Source organism: Camelus ferus, chromosome 21 (genome assembly GCF_009834535.1).
Source record: "Camelus ferus isolate YT-003-E chromosome 21, BCGSAC_Cfer_1.0, whole genome shotgun sequence".
NCBI classification, from domain to species: Eukaryota; Metazoa; Chordata; class Mammalia; order Artiodactyla; family Camelidae; genus Camelus; species Camelus ferus.
This window is the reverse complement of record NC_045716.1, coordinates 3,178,796-3,197,956: the sequence shown is the minus strand read 5'-3', so window position 1 is coordinate 3,197,956 and position 19,161 is coordinate 3,178,796. Positions and strand designations below refer to the sequence as shown.

The window sequence follows — 19,161 nt, the reverse complement described above, 5'->3', positions numbered from 1 at the left end:
TCCCAGAAAGCAGTTCATCAGGAAAGCTCCACTGATCTTTACTCTTTAAATCCTGTCAAAAAGAATGGAAATGTTCCGAGATGGTTGGAAACATGGGTCTAGACTAGCAGATGATCTTGAAGTGGTGTGGGAGTGCTTGGGCCACTGTCACCAGTGAGGGGCACTGCAGGAGGGGGTTTCTGCTTGGAATGCAGATTCACTAGAGGGTTCCGGGTGTCTTCTGACTGGATGTCTTGCAGGGTAGCATCAACGCCCCTCCTCCCTCTGGGGTGGAAGAAGGGGACTATACCTTCATGCAGGGTTTACACTAAACACTAAATTCCCAGGACCATGAATTCTCATCCATTTTCATTCCACGCTGTCCCTGAGAGAGAGAGTCTTTCTTTCTCTTGTCCCCATAATGGCCACTTCTAAGCAAGACTCCAGATAAGAAGCAAAAAATCAGGCTCCCTCCACAGTCACAGCAGATCTTAACTGCTGGAAGGGACAGAGAAGGGGACACATGTGGGTGGAGCAGCCCAGTGCATCTCCCCCGGACAGCTCAGCCCCCGAGAAGCCCTGCGGGCACTGGTCTTTCAAGTGCACTTCTTCCCATAATAGTGTCAGGACCTTTTCCCCCAAAGAAAGGTCACCTGGAAGAGCAGATCCACTTCCTGGATTGCATTTGCTGGGCGGGTGCATGGCCTCAGGCCACGCTGTGGGGCTGGTGGGCAGAAGTTGGGGTGGATTGGGCGGCAGGGGCACTGTGGTCACATCGGGGAAGTGAAATATTCAAGCTTCTGGGTTGGATGGGCTCAGATTCCTGGTGACTAGGATGGAGACCAGAGTGTGTGCAGCATGGCTGCTGCTACCAAGGGGTGTGAAACGAGAATTTGGAGGGAGAAGCAGAGATAATTTGCTCGTTCACAGGCTTTGTCACAGTTCACACAGAATTTTCAGTTCCCCCTGCTGCCCTGTTCCCCATGTCTTTTCTTTTAAATGTGTCAGAGATGGTGAGGTCAGGCAGGACCATCACGTGGTGTAAGGATGGGGAGGTGCGGCACGCCCCTCCTCAGCTCTGGGAGAAGGGGCTCTGGGAGGGCTGGGGGGTTGTTTTGGGTCAGTTCGGGGGAATGTGGGGTCGACATTCCTGCTGCTCTCCTCTCTGGGATCCTGGTTGCTGGCTTCTGGAAGGGCCCAGCCCATTGGCCTTCAGCAGGGCTTTGACGGTGTCATACAGGGCCCTCCGATGATGAGGCTGTTGAGAGGAGCAAACAGCAGGCGTGGGGGGACCAGTAGACAGGGGCTGCCCGCAAGGCCCCTGTATTTTGTCCAGGAGCACCTCCTGACTTTCCTGTATAGCCTGTGCTTTCCCCCAGGAAAATGGCATTAGCAGCTCTAACCTTACTGCGGTCACCCTTTGCCATACAGTGGCTGCTTCAATTCTTTCTGACAGCTTTGGGCATTTTAATAGCCCTTCTGCTAACAGCCGTGCAGAGCAGGCATGTCCTGTCCGCATGCTGGGTATTCTGGGAAGATGGGGATAACGAACTTCCTTTTTACCCCAGTTACTGTGACCAAGTTCACAGCCTCCTGACCTCGCAGCCAGGCTGAGGCTGAGCCTTCGCCTTGCTCCTCTGCCCAGGCGTCTCTCCTCTCTCTGGCTACTCTCTGGACCGCCTTCTAAAGGCCTGGGTCTCACTTTGCTCATGTTGTCCCCCTGGTCGAGAATCATCTGTGGCTCCTTACTCTCCAGAGAGGAGGACACAGAGCTGGCTAGCAGCGCGTTGTGGGAAAGGACTCAGGGTACGTGAAGGGAGTGAAATGGTTGCTGAGAAGGGGGTAAGGCTGCCTTGGGGGAGTGCTGCTGCCCCTCCCGTGCGGGCCCAGACAGAGGCTGGGGTGCTCTCAGCCCAGGGGCACTACCTGGTGGCTTGGAGTTTGGGCTTGATGTTTTCTGAGGTCGTGTCCAACTTGAGGCTGATCTCGTCCTCTTCCCTGCAACATGCATCTGTGGGGTGCTTCCTGTGTGCCAGGTACCTTGTCATAGACAGTGTGTCCCCCCAAAATACACATGTTGAAACCTAACCCCCAATATGATGATATTTGGAAGTGGAGCCTTTGGAGGTGATTAGTTAATGGGGTTAGTGTCCTAGTAAGAAGAGGCCCCGGAAAGCTCCCTCACTGCGTCCTCCATGTGGGGACACAGCCAGAAGATGGTAGCTGTGAACCAGGAGGCGTGTTTCACCAGACACCGAATCCACTGCCTCCTCGATCCTGGACTTCCTGGTGTCCAGGACTGTGAGGAGCCACCCCGTCTGTGGCATTACATCATGGCAGTGCAAACAGACTAAGACACACCTTGTTGCATATTGTGCTGGAACTCTGGCCCAGGCCTTGCTGGGGAAGACAGATAAGGAAAATGAATTCTTAGATCGAAGACCGGGTGGGGGAAAGGGTGATTTGGGAAGATTTCCTAAAGGAAGTTCACACTGAACAGAGTTTTGAGGGAAATGTTTTGGAGGAGTAGGTCTTACCCAGACAAGGCGGGGTGCCTGCAAGGAGACGGGCACGGGAGAGCCTGACGCCTGTAGGAGACGACAGTTCATTCAGGCAGGTGGTGTGGCCGTGGGTGTGGGTGTGGGTGTGGGAAGAGGCTAGGCTGTATCATAGCATTGTGTGAAAGTCAGTAGGGAGATACTGGAGGATTTAAAATGCAAAGTTGCATCTCAGACTTGAATTTCAGAAAGATCATCCTAGTAGTGGTCTGGGGATAGGATTTTGAGAGAAGGGGACAGGGAGGCAGAGAGAAACCACTAGGTAGTGATGTGAAAAATGATGACATTGCAGTGGGGAATAGGGAGATTAATGGAGACAAAGCTACAGGAATTGCTGTAAGACAGTATCTAGAGAAAGACAGAAGAGGTGGCATTTAGGTTGAGATCTGAATGATGAGGGTAGAACAGCCATGTGAAAATATGGACTGAAGAGAGTTCCAAACCAAAGGACGAGCAAAGCCCTTGGAACAGAAATAAGTCTGAAATGTTTGAGAAACAGGAGACTGGCGTGACTGGATCAGAGAGGGTGGTGGTGGAGATAACAGAGGGTGATGAGGTGAGAGAGGGAGGAGGGCTCAGATTGTGCAGGACCTTACTCTTGGGAAGGTTTGGGGTGTTACTGTAAGTGTGAAGAGATGCTGGTGCATTGTAGGCAAGTTGATCTGATCTATCTACACCTTGGAAAGGTCCCCCTGCTGAGTGACGAAAGCACTGTAGAGGGTACGTGGAGGCCAGAAGCCCCATAGGAGGTGGTGGGACTGCAGGGTGGAAATGCCCAACTGGGGACTGGGGATGCCAGGAGAGAGATCCACCCTGGAGGTAAAGACTGGGGAGTCATTTGCATCTAAGTGACAAAAGCTTGGTTTCACTGAGGCCACTTAGGAAGAATGTGTGGATCAATAAAAATGGGGAAAGAGTGCACGTAGGAAACCTTAGGAAGCATTGCTTTTCAGGGAGAGTGGAGGGAGAGAAGTGGCCAGAGGGCAAAAGTGTAACTCAGAAGAAAAGGGAGGAATTTCAAGGACAAACTATAAGGACAAAACTGAACAGTAGTTGCTAGGAACTGGGGCTGGGCTGGGGCAAGAGGATTGACTATAAATGGGCTTGAGGGAACTTGGAGAGTGAACGAAATATTCTGTATCTTGATTGTGATGGTGATTAGCTGACTACATACCTTTGTTAAAACACACAGAACTGTATATCTAAAAAGGATGGATTTTACTCTAAGTAAATTATATCTCAGTAAACCTGACTTCCAAGGAGATCAGAGCCCTTAGAGTTTATTTTTCAGTTGTGGTAAAACATACATAGCATGGCATTTACCATCTTACCCATATGTAAGTATACAGTTCTGTGTCATTAAGTGCATCCACATTGCTGTGCCACCGTCACCCCCATCCACCCACGTAACTCCTCATCTTGTAAAGCTGAAGCGCTGTACCCATTAATCACTAACTCCCGGTTCCCGCCTTCCCCGAGCCCCTGCCAACTACGGTTCTTACTTCCCGTTTCCATGAATTTCACTACTGGAGGTTCCTCCAATAAGTGGAATCACAACATTTGTGCTTCCGTGACTGCAGCGCAACGTCTTCAGAATTCATCTGTGTTGCAGCATGTGCTAAGCTCTCCTTTCTTGTAAGGCTGAGTAATCCTCAGACTATCAGATAAATAGAATCACTTAGTATGTTGCCTTTTGACGCTTGCTTCTCGCATTTAACAGAATGCTTTCGAGATTCATCCCTGTCGTTGCATGTGCCGAGAGTTCCTTCCTTTTTACTGGCTGCCTGGAATTCAGTTGTAAGAGGGTATCGCAATTTGTTTATTCACCGTCTGAGGGACAGTTGTGATGTTTCCAGGCTGGGGCAGTGGTGAGTCTAGCTGTGACAAGTAACTTCATTGTGGGCTTACAGAGCAAGTGGATGTTTAACTCTAAGCAGCCGCCAAACTGTTTTCCAAGAGGACCGTGCAACCCCCTCATCAATTTACAGGAGTTCCAGTTGCTCCACATCGTTACCAGCATTTGGTATTGTCAGGCTGTTCAATATTCCGTTTCATGTTTTGTTTTAGCCTTCTAGTAGGTGTGCAGTAATGACTACTGCGGTTTTAATTGGCATTTTCCTAGTAATTAATGATGGTGCGTCTTTTCCTGTGCTTATTTGCCATCTGTATCTCTCTTTGGTGAGGAGTCTATTCACTTCTTTTGACCATTTTTTAATTGGGTTGTTTCTTTTCTTCTTATTTAGTTGTGAGTGATTTTTAAATTTTTTTTTTTACTGTCATGAAAAATGCTTCAGTGAACAACATCATAGTAAAACTTTGCCCTCAGTTTGGAGCTTAAAATAATTTCCTAAAACTACTGGATTACACAGAGAGTGAGCGTTTTCAATGTCCTCACATACACTTTGTTCAGTAGCTTTTTACTGTCTTTCAAATGGTGGCAATTTGATAGGCAGAACAGGCTCTCGTGTTGTTTTAATTTGAATTTCTTTGTAGTTCTTTGGAACTTTTTCATACAATCATTAAACACTATGTGTGTCTTCTTTGGTAACTTGTCCCCGGCCCTGCTGTTCTCGATGCTAGACTGGCGACATTTCTCATGGTCTGTCTTTTACAAGGTTGATTATAGAGGATGTGAAGCTCGGTGCCAGGGATGGTGGTTTACAGTAATTTCACTTTCCATAAAATATTAACCAATCTCAGCCTGGCTTCTTTCATGCTCAGAGGCCACGAGCCAATTTGCATAGCTGGCGAGGTAAAAATAACTTTGGAGCTGAAAAGGAAGTTCATTGCCGTCGAGTTAAATTTGGACCCTGGGTGTCAAGCACTTGTACAGGGGACAGCAGTCCTTTCGTCTCGACTCCGTTATTAATGGGCACACTCCATTGTTCTTTAGAAATAGAAGACGGTGCTCTCTTCAGTTCCCTTCCTGAGAAAATGCCCATGCCACTTAGTTCTGCTGGGAGACAACCTCGATTCCTCTAACAACTCAGCATTTTATTTATTCACAGCAGAACTGCAGTTAAAACAACCTACTTTGTGCTTACATACACCATCCCATGGATTTGGGTAACACATAAAGCATTCCTGTATAGAAGCACAGTTCTTTTGAATTATTAAAATTGCTTGTATTTTATTGTCTTCCAGGTAGGTGGCATGGGATGTGATATGACTCAGAAGTACTGGAATGAACTTTGGTTTAATGAGTCTAAAAAGTAAAAAGCATTTTGTTTTCTCTGACAGATCGCAGTAGTTCACTTGTGTTCTCTACAGACAAGTGATGTTTTAGAACAACTTCATAGCTGCCTCTTGGTCATGCACTATGACTGTAGGTCTGTCTTCTATGCGAATATGGGAACTTATCTGGATTTTTTTTTTAATCATTGTCATCCTAGAAGACAGAAGGCCTATTCCTGTCATGCAAATCAATCTCTCAGGCTTTGTAGGTAGAACTGGGAAAGTGGAACAATGGACAGATATATATTTTTAAATAAAACTTATGGATCCATGATTTGTCTGAAAGAGTCATTGATTTGAGAATATTTTATAAACTCAGACAGATTCTTTGAGCCATATATTTCCCAGACACTCCCCCTAAAAGGCTCCTTACCCCAATGTGCTGTAAGAAAGTAGAGTTTTACTACTTAAGCTTTCCTTTCCTCCTACTTTGAAGGACCCCTTCAGGCAGCCCTCCGCCCAGTGCCCACCTGCGCTCATCAACACTTGACACCCTGGGGGGGGCCTTTGACTCTTTCCATGATCATGAGTGTAATTTTTCAGTCTTTCTGAAGCTGAAGAGGAAACAGCGCTTCAGTATCTTAGAAATTAAGCCACTTGCTAAGGTGACATCAAGCAGAAAGCTTGTACATCCTCTAATTGGTTTATTGGCTCCCTACCAGGGGCATGTTTCTGAGTTTTTCCTTGTTTTTCATGTATCTTACCTAGCTTTTGTCTGACCTTGCCAGTTACATCAGCCTCTTCACTTTGGTTTCTTATGCAGATGGTATTGTCTGGACAGAACAGGTGAGTGGGTTACTGTGAGTGACACACATCAAACTTGAACTAGTTTAAGCAGGGAGGGGCTTTTCAAGGAAGGGCTGTCTTACAGGACCACCAAGTTGCAGAAATGTCAGGAAGCAGTCAGGCCTCAGGAACTGTAGGATCAGGGTGCTCTCTCCAGCAGAATTCCTTTTTTCCTTCACTCCTCTTACCTCCGTGGGATCAGCTTTATTCTTCTTTCTCCCTGCAGCCAGCTTTGTTCTGTGAGAGAAAACACGGGCAATGACAGCTTTTTATCTTATGGCTTATATTTTATTTTATACCTGCTTTGGAAGAGTTTGACCAAACTGTGGTCCAAGTCTAAACATCCCAGGGAGCTCCCTGGCCCTGAACCTGTGAACCGGCCAGCAATGTCACATAAGAACGTTGTAGTTTTTGAAAAGAACTGTAGGGTTAGTGTGGTGGTGTTGGAGGCAAGGGAGGTATTGGCTGTGCAAACCACAGGCGGCCACTTGGCAAGGGCAGTGCTGAGTTATACTGCTGGGGAAAAGGGTCTGTACTCTGGTATTGGAGTTCGTTAGCGCATTCTTCTGCCGAGGCTGTTATTAGAGGCTTGGCCCCCAAGTGGGTAATTAGCTAGGTTCTGTTCCTCAGCTGGGCTCTCTCCCTGGCTAGCCATCTCACAAATGCTTGTTCCTGGTCCTGAGGGAGACCTGGTGAGAGAAAGTGTGTGGGTGGTAGATCAACAGAAATCCCTCAGCACTACTAGCAAAACAACTCAAAGAACATGTATTTATGTTAGCGAGTTCTTATAATGTGGGATTTCCCTCTCCAGCAATTCTCCTCCTTTGCCAACTCTCCGAAGCACAGTTTTGGTAACACTCATATGATGCTGCGATCGCAGGACACCGTAAGGCTCTGCAGAGAGGCAGCTCTGTGGTCGTCCAAGAGAAGGGCATTTGTCAAGTAGATGTGCCTTTGGGATGTATTTTGAGCTATTAGCCATTATCTTTCGTAGCTATGGAAAAGACTCCAAATTTGGAAACTGAATTTCTGAGTTTAAGTCTCAGTTTGACCAGGTACCTTGGTCTAGCCAGTTTCTCTCTGTGAGCCGTAATTCTCAAACTTAGAAGATGGGGGATAATGGTATCGTTATGGAACAGGGCTGTGTGTGCTGAGAAGTAACCATGAGGGAGGTTTTTTTGTTGTTGTCATCATCAGCTGGTCAGGACAGTCACAGAGTTTCTACCCATCGCTTGGCATCTCTCCTTGCTGTGTCTGAGTGGATAATCAGGAACTTTCTCATAAAAAAGAAAGAAACCCAAGACCATTGGTAGGAGCTTAACCTTTGTTTCCACTTCACTGAGGTTAAGCAAATAACACCCTCCCTTGTACATTTCTGTGTTCTTCACCTTGCATCATTTGGGGAAACTTTTCTTTTGATTTAAGGCTTCTTTCAGAGACAAAGAGGGGTTAAGCTCTATGTATCCCCTAGGAGATTCTTAAAGATGAAAGCAGAAGGGAATTTTCATCGATGCTGGAGGTCACTCAAAATTACGACTTGTGGCTGGGGGGACATCCTGGCAACCTCTTCATTTCTGCTTGAACGGGGCTGTGTGTACTTCTCCTGGAGTGATAGGAACTGGTTGTGAATCAGGCATTGCCTTTGGTCAGCCTGTTGCTCAGCTTGAAGGAATTACTGTCTGAGGGGCTCTCCTACAGCAGGGTTCCCAACCAGGGGTGCCCTCAGAGAACATTTGTCAGTGTCTAGATACGTGCTTAGTTGTCATAACCTGAGGAAGGAGGATGGAGGAGGGGATGCTGTTGGCATCTAGTGGTGGAGGCCAGGGATGCTGCCCAGCCTCGTACAGTGCCCAGCACAGCCCCCTACATCTTCTGGTCTCAAATGTCCATACAACTTCCTCTCCTTGCTGTGATGTGGTTTGATTATTGACCTTTCTTTGAGGAAGAAAAGAGAGAATTTTTAGGCTATGATTTTTCTGCTCATCAAAAGGCATATTTTGGGACTCCTTCATATCCACTAAAAATCCTATGAAACTTAATTAGGAACCCCTTTTCAAAATCCAGAAAAGGTTGCCTTCTCTTTATTAAATACACAACAACTTGTTCCCTTCTGAAAACAGGTCTTCTCTATTGGAAAGGGGCAACTTGAGCCTGCCCTCCTTCCCATCCTCCTTAAGGAATATTAGGGCTTCCTGGCTATTATTGATTATCTGTGGACTTAGAAGAAAGTCCATGCTCCCCTTGGCCATAAATTTACTCCAACCCAAGCCAAAACACAGAGCAAACAAACAAAAACAACCAACCAAAAAAAAAAAAAAAAAAAAAACCCAGAAACAAATGGGCTGCCTCAGGATGGTTTTGAAGTCAGCATGTGTGTAAGATCGCCCATTCCCGAGGGCAGCAAGATGCTCTTGCTGCTTCAGGTGCTAGAAAAGGGGAAGGGTCTCTCCTCGAGCCCTGTGTCTTTTTCCAGGTCTTGGAAAAGCACAAAACCTTTCAAGGCAGATTGTTTTATTGGTCTGGGAAAACACCAAGACTGGTGTTATTCAAGCAGCAATTCCTGTTGGTCCATCTTGTCCTCCTTAGAACAGTCTCCTTAGAAGGAGCGTGTGTTTTGGCTGCTCTGTACATCTGGGTTTTTCAAGCTGTGGACCAACCCCATTAGAGGGTCAAGAAAGCAATTTAGTTGATTGCAGCCAGTATTATACAAAAGGAAGAAAGGGAGAATTGAAGATAAAATATGAATGTATTACACACAGAAAGAGTATTATTTTATGAAGCATTATACAATTATCTATGCAGACGACCCCAGCTTATGATGTAAATCATATTTCCCAGTGTAGGCAATGATCAAAAAAGATGTGAAAAGCCTTGCTTCATATGCTTCTACTTTTGTTCTAAGAACACGGGTCAGTTGGCGCCCCGCAGCGTATTGTCCCTCGCACTCCAAGGTGTAAGCGCCATTACTTGCCCACTCCTAAGCCAGTCACTACTTAGGACAGTTTGCTCAGACTAATGTGGGTGCACCCTCTAGGGCTGGAGAGGGGCCCAGCCTCCCTGGTTGGCACGACCATGGAGTATCTCTGTTACGTGGGAGGACAACCGTGAGGGAGGCACGCCGCAGCTGCTGCCCCGGGAGGAGCCCGTGGGGCTAGGAGGTGGCATGCATGCAGGTATGGGGACCACGGCAGACGCCAGTTACAGCAGCTGGGGCGGGGGCGGGGGAGAAGGTAAAAGACCAGCCGTTAAATCGGAGACGTCCCCTGGAGCTCAGAGTGGCGGCGTGGGAACCCTGATGCCCCATCGCTAACTGTAAGCCTGGAGCTTTTGAGCGCTGCCAGACTTGGTGCAAACCTCTAACATAGCCTGTAAAGTCTTCTTTGACGTTTTTCCAGTCTCTGCAGCCTCTCCACTCTCCTTTCTTCCCTGGATCAGTAGGTTCCAGCCACAAGACCCCTTGTTTGAGTTTTCCAAGTATGCCAATCTCCTCTTCTGCCCCTGCGCCTTCCACGCGTGCCTTTTCCTGCATGTGTGTACGTGTAGGTACTGGGGCAGTCGTCACCTGCTGGTCCTGAGGGTGACTGGTGACACGTCTGTGGGGGTTGGCCATTTGTGGCCTTGGGATGAAGGAGACTCAAGTTCACTCTCTTGTTTGGGGACCAAACTGTGACCTTGGTGTTTTTAGCAATGCACTGAAATAAGGAACAGTGGAGCTGCCTGGGACCAAGAAGGCATTGCCCGGCGTGATGGCAGAGTGAGAGATGGTTGGCTTTGATCTCACGAGAGAACTGACTTTAATACCTGGTCTTGTCATTTATTAGCAATTTAACTTTTTTCTGAGCCTCAAATTCCTCCTCTCTGAAATGGAGACAATAGTAATATCAGGAGTTTTTGGAGGATTTAATGAGATAACATGTTGGAAGATGCTAGAAGGTGGTAAACACGGGAGTTGTCACTGCAGGGTTTCCCATTCTCACGGCACTTTGTAAGCACCTCTGTTATGACACTCTTCGTGGTGAGTTGTGATCATTCCATTTCTGTGTCTGTCTCCTTCTACTGGACTGAGGCCCAGGCCTTTTCTTACTGTTCACTTTTCCCAGGCCTCCTGCCCAGGGCCTGCTCCAGACAAGACTCAGACGTGTGCCGAACTGGGTGCTCTTTAGTACTTGGGGTTTGCTGGGAGGCATCTTTGAATTTTGAGTCTTCCTCCTTCCCCGCCCTCACTGAAGACTGGGCAGATCCTGTCCTGTGGGATCTGCTTGCGAGCAGGAGTCGTAGCAGTCCGTTGGAAGATTCATAAAATCGTAAAATGCTCCAGTGCACTCCTGGGTGCTCAGACAGGCACGTGTTTGAGTGGCATATCAGCTGTGCTATCCTGATCTTTTCATTGACAAATTCTAGGGTTTCTGCGGGGTTTCCGTCCATATGATCTCTGCTGCAACACGTTTATTACTTCCATCAGTGCAGTTCCATCTGTCAAGCATTTACTGAGCACGTTGTACATGCCAGACCCTGGGCGAGGTGTGGGCACTTCTAGATGAGGAAGATAGTATCCCCAGTTGAGGTGTTCCAGGTCTTATCAGGGAGAGAGGTGAGAAAACAGAGACTTTCTCTAGGATATGGTATGGGCAGCGATGGCAGTGGGCATAGCGTTTTATAGGTGCTCAGAACAGGGCCCTTTTTCTTAATTATCTTTCCCCCCTAAGAATCCCATTGCTCCTGTTTCTAACAGGTGGATGGGGGAGTCGAATTGTAATTCCTGCCTGCAAGGATGAGTTGAACACTGGCAGACACCCAAGGGCCAGTGTGCATCAGTCAGAGGCCCAGCTGACAGCCCTCCTGCGCTGGATGAAAGAAACAGTTCCGGGGGCCGCAGGTGCAGGGCCCTGCCTGAAGTGTGTGGGGCTCAGAGGACCTGGGGAGAGGGGTTCGGCCGAGGCTGCACCTGGCGGAAAGGGCACGGACATTTCTCGTGGCTGGCTTTGCCCAGCCCCGGTGCCAGATTTCTGCTGCTTTCTTTGGAGTGAGCTTTACTTTTCTTCCCTCCCCCGTGTGACTGTTCCTGTTTCTCTGCCGTTGGCTTCTCCGTCAGTCTTCCTTTCTTATTTCCCTCCTTGCTTTCATCTCCATGTTTCCTGTCACGGCTCCCTCCCCATCCTCTCTTTCTCCTCCTCCACCCCCTTTTCTTTCTCCCTACACTTGTACCTTCCTGCCTTTTAATGTGGTCCTGGGGCTCCCACCTCCGTGTTCTGAAGTGTACCTGGTTCATTTCAGGGTTGGGGAGGAGATTGTCATTTTCAACGGCCCTTTTTATGACGTGAAAGTGCATCTCGTGTGTATCTGGGTATCCTAGGAAACAGAGCTCTGGTTTCTGAACAGGACAAGTGTCTATCCACTGTGTTTGTAAGACAGTGAACCAGAGAGAAAGCAGCCTCCCCTGTGCCCTCAGAAGACTCAGGGTACTGGCTCCTTCCACTGTTACAGGAGCAGGGGAGCGATGACCCCGTGTCCCTGGGGTTCTGATTCTCTGTCAATACACCCATCCTTGAAGCTTCTCTTTCTCTCCTCTTTATTTTTTTCTATTTCTGTCCTGTTTTGTGGTCCTATTTTCCACGTTTCTCCTTGCTCTCTCTTCTCTTCAGTTTTCCCCTACTCCTTAGAAATTATATCACTCCCCTCCCAAATTTCTCTCTTTGACCTCGGAAGATAGAGTCAAAAACAGTGTCAGAGACTCCGTTCTCCTCCAGTCCCTCCTTTTCAGATGAGCATATGGAAGTGTAGCTTGGGAGAGACCGAGGAGACTTGGAAAGCTTGCATAGCTCCTGAAATTCTTTATGAGAGAAGGGTTTCTTTCTGGTTCTTATTTTGAGGTCGGACCAACATTGAATTATAGACTCCGAAAGTTGAAAGAAATCTCTATTGATCATTTAAATAACTTTCAACCCAGTGTTGGAACCCTCTTTACTTCCTAAAAGAGAGTTCTTCTGTCTGTGCTTGGACACTTATATTGTCAGGAAGTCACTACCACATAAAGCAGTCTACTTGGTTGTTGGCCAGCAATCTTCGTTTCAGAGTGACTTCTCAAGACGGGAATGTTCTGGACCTGTGTAATTTGTGCCTACTGATCCCATACCTGCCTGCTGGAGACAATACAGCATAAACCTCTCATTCAAGTTTTTGTTCACACATTGAAGGCACTCTAAGTTACCTTCCTCCATCCTTGAAATATTTCAGAGAGGTTCCACTAAAAATAATTAAATGAAATAAACCATTCTTGTCACCCTTTGACTATATAGAAAATTCAGTTTTCTGAATGACTCATTCCCCAGTAGTTCCATAGAGCTGAAATTGTCCTGGAGGTTGAAAGGAAGAAAAAGTGCTATCCTACAGGAAGGCGGCTAAAATTAGAGCTGTAAAACCAATATTATTGATGTTTGTGTTAGACATAATATCTGTTTTGCACATTATAGTTTACGGAACACTCTTAATGTTCAATACCATGTCATTTTGTTTCTGTAAGTAGGCTGTGGTACTTCCCCAGTTTGTACATGAAAGCAGTGAAGCCCACAGAGGTTGACTTGCCTCAAGGCACCCAATTCTCAAGTGCACGAATCGGGACCGAAACCCAATTCTTCTGACTCTCAGTCTTCTGCTGTGTCTCTCATAAGTACTTAAGTGTCTTTGTCTCTCCAAAGTACCTGCAATGTCATGGGATTATATGAAATAAATTGTCTCCTCAAGACAAGGTATTTGGTGTACATGATCTAATAGGATTGTTATGGATTTTGGGTGTATGTGTATGTGTTTCTGGATATGGCTGTAGAAGTGGAAACCAAATCCCGGTCATGCAGTGACTTGGGGAGATTATAAAAATACTGTATGGGGACCAGTGAAGTTATTCCCTGATTATAAGCATCAGTGTGATTGATTTGTTTGGTTAAAAATTCTAAGTGTCAAGATAGAGAAGAGTCAATTACTCCTGTACTGCAGTTAACTCAGAGAGATTTCCTGAAGGAGATAAGAGGCAGGGGAATCTTAAGAAAACTTTGAAATTAAAAAAAAAAATGCGAGGGCCTTGGTAGGTTGGAAAGGAGGGAAGGAGGTTGGCAAGGGGCAGAGAGCAGAGTAGGGGATGTGGTTTAGGGGAAGGAATAAGACAAATGCTGGGGACCTTGTGTTTTACTGATGATTTGGAACTAGGATTCCAACGTGATGACACGTCTTCCTCCTTTGCAAAGTGAAACCCAGATGTGGCTAAATTTAATTCCACTCGGAACCACTGGTGATTCACCCGAGCTCAGGTGCGCCCACACACAGCTGGCATCAGCTCTGTGCGCTTTCCAGGCTGATCATCTTTAACCCAGCTTCCCCCATGAACAGGGGGAGAAAGCCAGACTGCGGTAACCTTGACCCTTCTGTATCTCCATCTGCAGCATCCTGGCCACTGCGGGAACCCACTTCAACACACATGTGGACCTGAGGACCCTCCGGGCCGTGCGTGTCCTGAGGCCCCTGAAGCTCGTGTCAGGGATTCCTAGTGAGCACCTGCCTTTCTTCTTTCTCCTCTGCTAATAGCTTTACTGATGTGTCCTCAACCGGATCCAGGGTCTAAGAGAATTTGGGATCAACATGAAATAATCTCTTTTGGGAGGAAGCCCCTGCACTAATAAATAGAGGAGATGCAGCAATCTGGCATCCCATTTCATTTTCAAATTTAGCAGATTTTCTCCCCCAGATTTTAAAGATAATGAAAGATCTTCATAGAAAGTTTGGAAAGTAAAGGGAACAATACAAAATGAAAGTGAAGAGCGCCCCTTACCCTGTCACTCAGAAATAACTTTGGTCAACATTTTAGCATTTTTTTGGGTAATTTGGATGCTTTATAAATCATATTATATAATATTATCATATTGTATTTCTATTAAAAATACAGACGTGAACTTGATTAAGAAGTTTATAATCTCAAGTGCAACAATCATCAATGTTTACGATGCTTGGTATTTTTAGATAGTTAACTGTCTAAATCCTCACAACTCCCTGTATGTAGGTTATTAAATCACAAATATAGTAAAGTGGCAGGGAAGGAATTCCAAATGTGGTCTTCTAAGTCCGGTATCCTTATCACCATTAGCATATTTTTTATTCATTTTTTTCTACTGTGCATTTTCATGTAGTTGGGATATATTTGCTTTTGGATTTCACCATAAGCATTTGATTTTTCTGACATTAAAAATTCTTCAAAAATATGATCTTAGAATCTGTATTATAGTCTGTCTTGTATGGGTCATAACTTATGTAGTCTTTTTCTATGCTTCTGTTCATTTAGGTTATTTCTTGGTTTTTTCCTACCTAGAAATAGTGCTGCAACAGACATCTTTTTACTAAATATTATTCAAATCTCTGATCCTTTTTTAGGCTAGAAGTATAATTTCTGCCTGAAAGGCTGTAGTGTTTTATGAATAGTGGTTGTACTAATTGTGCTCCCCCAGCAGTGGGTGGGAGAGCTGGATTGGAGCCAGAGTGGTGGGGAAGATGAACTTTGTCCTAAAGGGACATGCCCTTTAGGAAAGAAGCCCATTCTAATAGGTTTCATCTTTGAGAGGAATCCAGAAGACAATGTGGGTGAAATAAATGAGGGAGGGGTAATGGGCATGTAAGTGATCAGGAAACGGTGAAGAGGAGGAAGGGACTGGTCCCTAGGGGAACAGGTGATGGCGGTCTTTGCCTTGTCCTGGTTATCCCTTTATGAATTGTCTTTATCATCTCAGGACCAGTGGTGTTTTTCCCTCACAGACCTGCCCTTCTCATAGGAAAGGGTGCCCTGAGCCTGCTGTACCCGGTGGTGCTCAGCGAGGGCTCCGGGGGTCACTCTCTTTCTTTTCCTCCCAGGCTTGCAGATTGTGTTGAAGTCCATCATGAAGGCCATGGTGCCCCTTCTGCAGATCGGCCTTCTGCTCTTCTTTGCCATCCTGATGTTTGCAATCATTGGCTTGGAGTTCTACAGTGGGAAGTTGCACCGAGCATGCTTCATGAACAATTCAGGTAGGGTCGCTGTTTCCTGACCTCTGCTTCTTCCCATCCTTTCTCCTCTGGTCACTGGGGTAATTTCAGGGCATTTGGAGGCTGGTTGGAGAAGTGTGTCCTATCCCAACCCTAGAATTAGAATCAGAAACTTCCTAGTCAGCAGCACAACCAGCCCAGACGAAAGATCCCCCTTGGGCACTGATACTGCAAAGCAAAAACCTCTTAGGTTTACAGTCAGAGGATTTCAAATAGAAGGTCTCAGCTCCCCCATCCCACAGTACATGGCTATCAGAAGGCATGTAGGAAACTATCTAACTGAAGAATTACCCTTTGTACCATGGCCTCTTTGGCACACAGCCAGGGAGACCCAAGGGTCCAGAGTCAGACTAGGGGCCCTCCAGATCTTGGAGACATTTTCCCTCCATGCTCCAACTCTGACCTCCCCCTCTCGGCTGTGACGCCCCACGCAATGTGGGAGAACTGAGGGAGCCCTGAGCTTGGCTTGGCAGGGTGCCTGGGAGATGAGTGGTACACAGGCCCCACATTCTTGTCTCTCTGTATCCTATGTGTTCTTTTCACGTTGAGTAGAGTGCCCTGGGAGGACAGGGCTTGGGGGGAGGTTGAAGGAGCCCAATGAGGTACCATGTTTTTATGAAAAGAATCTTCAAAGGACACCTTCCACATTGGATTTTTATTTTTTACTTTTGTCTCATTCAAGACCAGGAATTTAGGCCATAAGGACAAGGAGTTAAGACCCACAGAAGGGACTGTTGTTTAAAATCGTCCCCAAAGAACTCAGAAAGATCTCAGGGTCTATCCTGGAATCTGAAGTTAGAGAATCAGTGAGGTTCTGCCTTGTCAGTTCCTGTGGTACTCAGGAGAAAGTAGAAGATTTGGCCTGCAGAAAGTAGAGATGGGGACATGTGGAGAGGCTCTATTGTGAGAGGAGTTTGGGATATGTTGGGTTGAACACATGGTATGTGAGGAGTTGGAGCCTGAGACAAAGAAGGACAGACCTTTCTGTGGGAAATAGAATTTGTGTGCTTGTGGCTTCCTGGGATCCTTTCCAGCTTGCGCTAAACATCACGTGGTTTATTCCCCCACCCTCCAAATGTGTCTGTAGGTATTCTAGAAGGATTTGACCCCCCTCACCCATGCGGCGTGCAGGGCTGCCCAGCTGGTTATGAATGCAGGGACTGGATCGGCCCCAACGATGGGATCACCCAGTTCGATAACATCCTTTTTGCCGTGCTGACTGTCTTCCAGTGCATCACCATGGAAGGGTGGACCACTGTGCTGTACAACGTGAGTAGGGCTGGCGAGGGGCAGGGGCAGGAGGGAAGGGTCGTGGGATGCGGTCTGGCGTTGTTTTGGGCTGGTTAGTCTCGGGAAGGGAAGGCTAGGGTGTGTGTGTGTGTGTGTGCGTGCGCGCGCGCACAGACTCAAGAGTGGTAAGGCTTAGAAGTTCATATCACTCTGGTTTTTGGCCTCTTGTTAAGTATACAGCTTCTTAATATGGTTAGGAAGTTGCATGCCTTATTTGCCGGGTGAACAATGCTAGTTAAATCAGATCGACTCAGCACTTAGAGAGTATGTTCTGCTACTAGTTCACCCTGGTGGTGGGATTCAGTGAGGGGAACCAAGAGGCATAGGTTTCTTGGTTGCTGTCTTCAAAGAGCTTATCATTGGCCTGGGAAGATATTACAGTAGTTCTCAACCCTGGCCACACATTAGAATCAGCTGGGAGCTTTAAAAATTTACACCACCTGGGCACAACTCCAGACAAATTAAGTAGGAATCGCTGGGGGTAAAGGCTTGTCATTGATTTTTTTTTTTTAAAGCTTCCCAGCTGATTTGAATATGTAGCCACTGTCAAGAACCAGTGCATGACATGCACACGAGAAACATGCTTAATTGTAAGACTCGCTAGGAATGCTTGTGAAAAATTCTGATTCGCAGGCCCTTTCTGTAGAGGCGTTGATTTCGTGCGGCTTTGATGCATTGGTGAGCTGTAATTTTTTACATATGCCTCTGGTGATTCGTATGATCAGGCACATTTGGAAGGTTCTGAGTTGGTGCACAAGGCAAGGCTGTCTGACTGTCAGGGATGTTAGGGACCCCTGCATGGGGACAGAAGTCAGACAGGGTGACCACTGAGGTGTTTCCCACCTCCCAGAGTCTGATCTTAACAAGTCATAAAAGTCGTGGTCCAGAGTCTAAGTTCTAAAATGACAGGACAGGGAGGTGTGTGGTTTGATGCGTAGGAGACCTAGGTGGGCAAAGCAATTTGGCAGGTTGTCTTTGTCTAATAGGTGCTTACAAAGGTCTGTTCCCTTCTGGGCAGCCCACCCCGAGGCAGATACCTTTGGGCTTATTATCCCCCTTACTGGCACTCCCACAGCCTGCTTTTACCCGATGGTGGCTTGGGTTTCCTTTTGGCTTGATTCCATCTGGATCAGTGTGTTGGGTGGGACACAGGGTGGCTTAAAAAATGCCTCCTTTGGAAGGACTTCTGGACATAATCTGTACTGGAGGGGTAGGAAATGCTGTCTCTGGAGACACTCAACCAGATTGTCATCCCCAAAGAGCCAGGGTTTGCATAAGGCATGGGCAGTTGCTAGTAAACGTCCATCACTGACTTGGACCTATTCCCATGCAGCTGGAGCTTTGCAGCAGACCTAGAGGCCGTTACGCCAAAGCTCTTCAGGGCAGTGATGAAGTCCCATAGACCAGCTTATGCTCAGCAAGCCCAGGAGTTGTGTGTGACCTAGAAAAACGTTGAGGACACTCTGGGATTCTCACCGGTTGTGGGGGTGGCAGGAAGGAGGGAAGGGAGGCAAGGTTGCTGAGCCCAGTCGCTCCTCATTTGAGATGTGAAAGTTGTCTTGAGGCTGTGTCACTCAGGTTAGCCGGGCACCTCTGGGAATTAGAGCACCGGCCCCACAGTGGCTGGTGTCATTTGTGGGGCTTTGGGAGTGATGTATTTCAATTATATGTGAAGACTCACCTAAGTGATGTGATAAATGCAATGAAAGCCTGAAAGGAGAAGTGTTGCATTTGAAGATACAGGCGAGATCTGTTGGTCCTCTGGAGCCAAGGCTCAGACCTACTGAGATAAGCAGGAATCGCTCATCCCTTGCATTGGTTCCTTTGTTCCTTCCTTCATTCTTTCTGTTCAGTGCTGAACACTGTGCTAGGCACTATGGGAATGGGGAGCAAAAAAGTTCCTTGATCCCTGCTCTCCTGGTGCTTCTTCAAATTCCGGTCACTTTCTGGTTATCTATCCAACATGAGTGGGGAGGGGGGAGTCACGCAGAGACTGTGAACTTGCTCTCTCTAGGTTTGTTCTACCAAGGCAGCAGGGGGAAGAGGTCACTCTGCAGGTCCTCTGAAAACTTTCGTTGCATGGACTCCCAGGGCCACAGACTCACAGTAACTCTGACTGTGAAGCTGATCAGTCACTGAACTTGAGTTTCCCGAAGGCCCCCTACTGCCTACCCCTGTGGCTGGAACCAGGGTTGATGGACCTCACTGAGCTGTAGGGCTGGTTTCCAAAAAGTGGATGGCTGCTCGTGGGGCA

The 19,161-nt window shown here is 47.1% G+C and overlaps 1 protein-coding gene across 1 annotated transcript in view; it reads left to right on the top strand.

Annotated features, from left to right (window-relative positions):
• Positions 1–19,161, top strand: part of CACNA1E (calcium voltage-gated channel subunit alpha1 E) — a 345,678-nt gene that overhangs the window by 133,478 nt on the left and 193,039 nt on the right. The window contains 3 exon segments of the mRNA XM_032463593.1: positions 13,991–14,094; positions 15,447–15,599; positions 16,705–16,886. Of these exon segments, the coding sequence (XP_032319484.1) occupies positions 13,991–14,094; positions 15,447–15,599; positions 16,705–16,886 (439 nt within the window).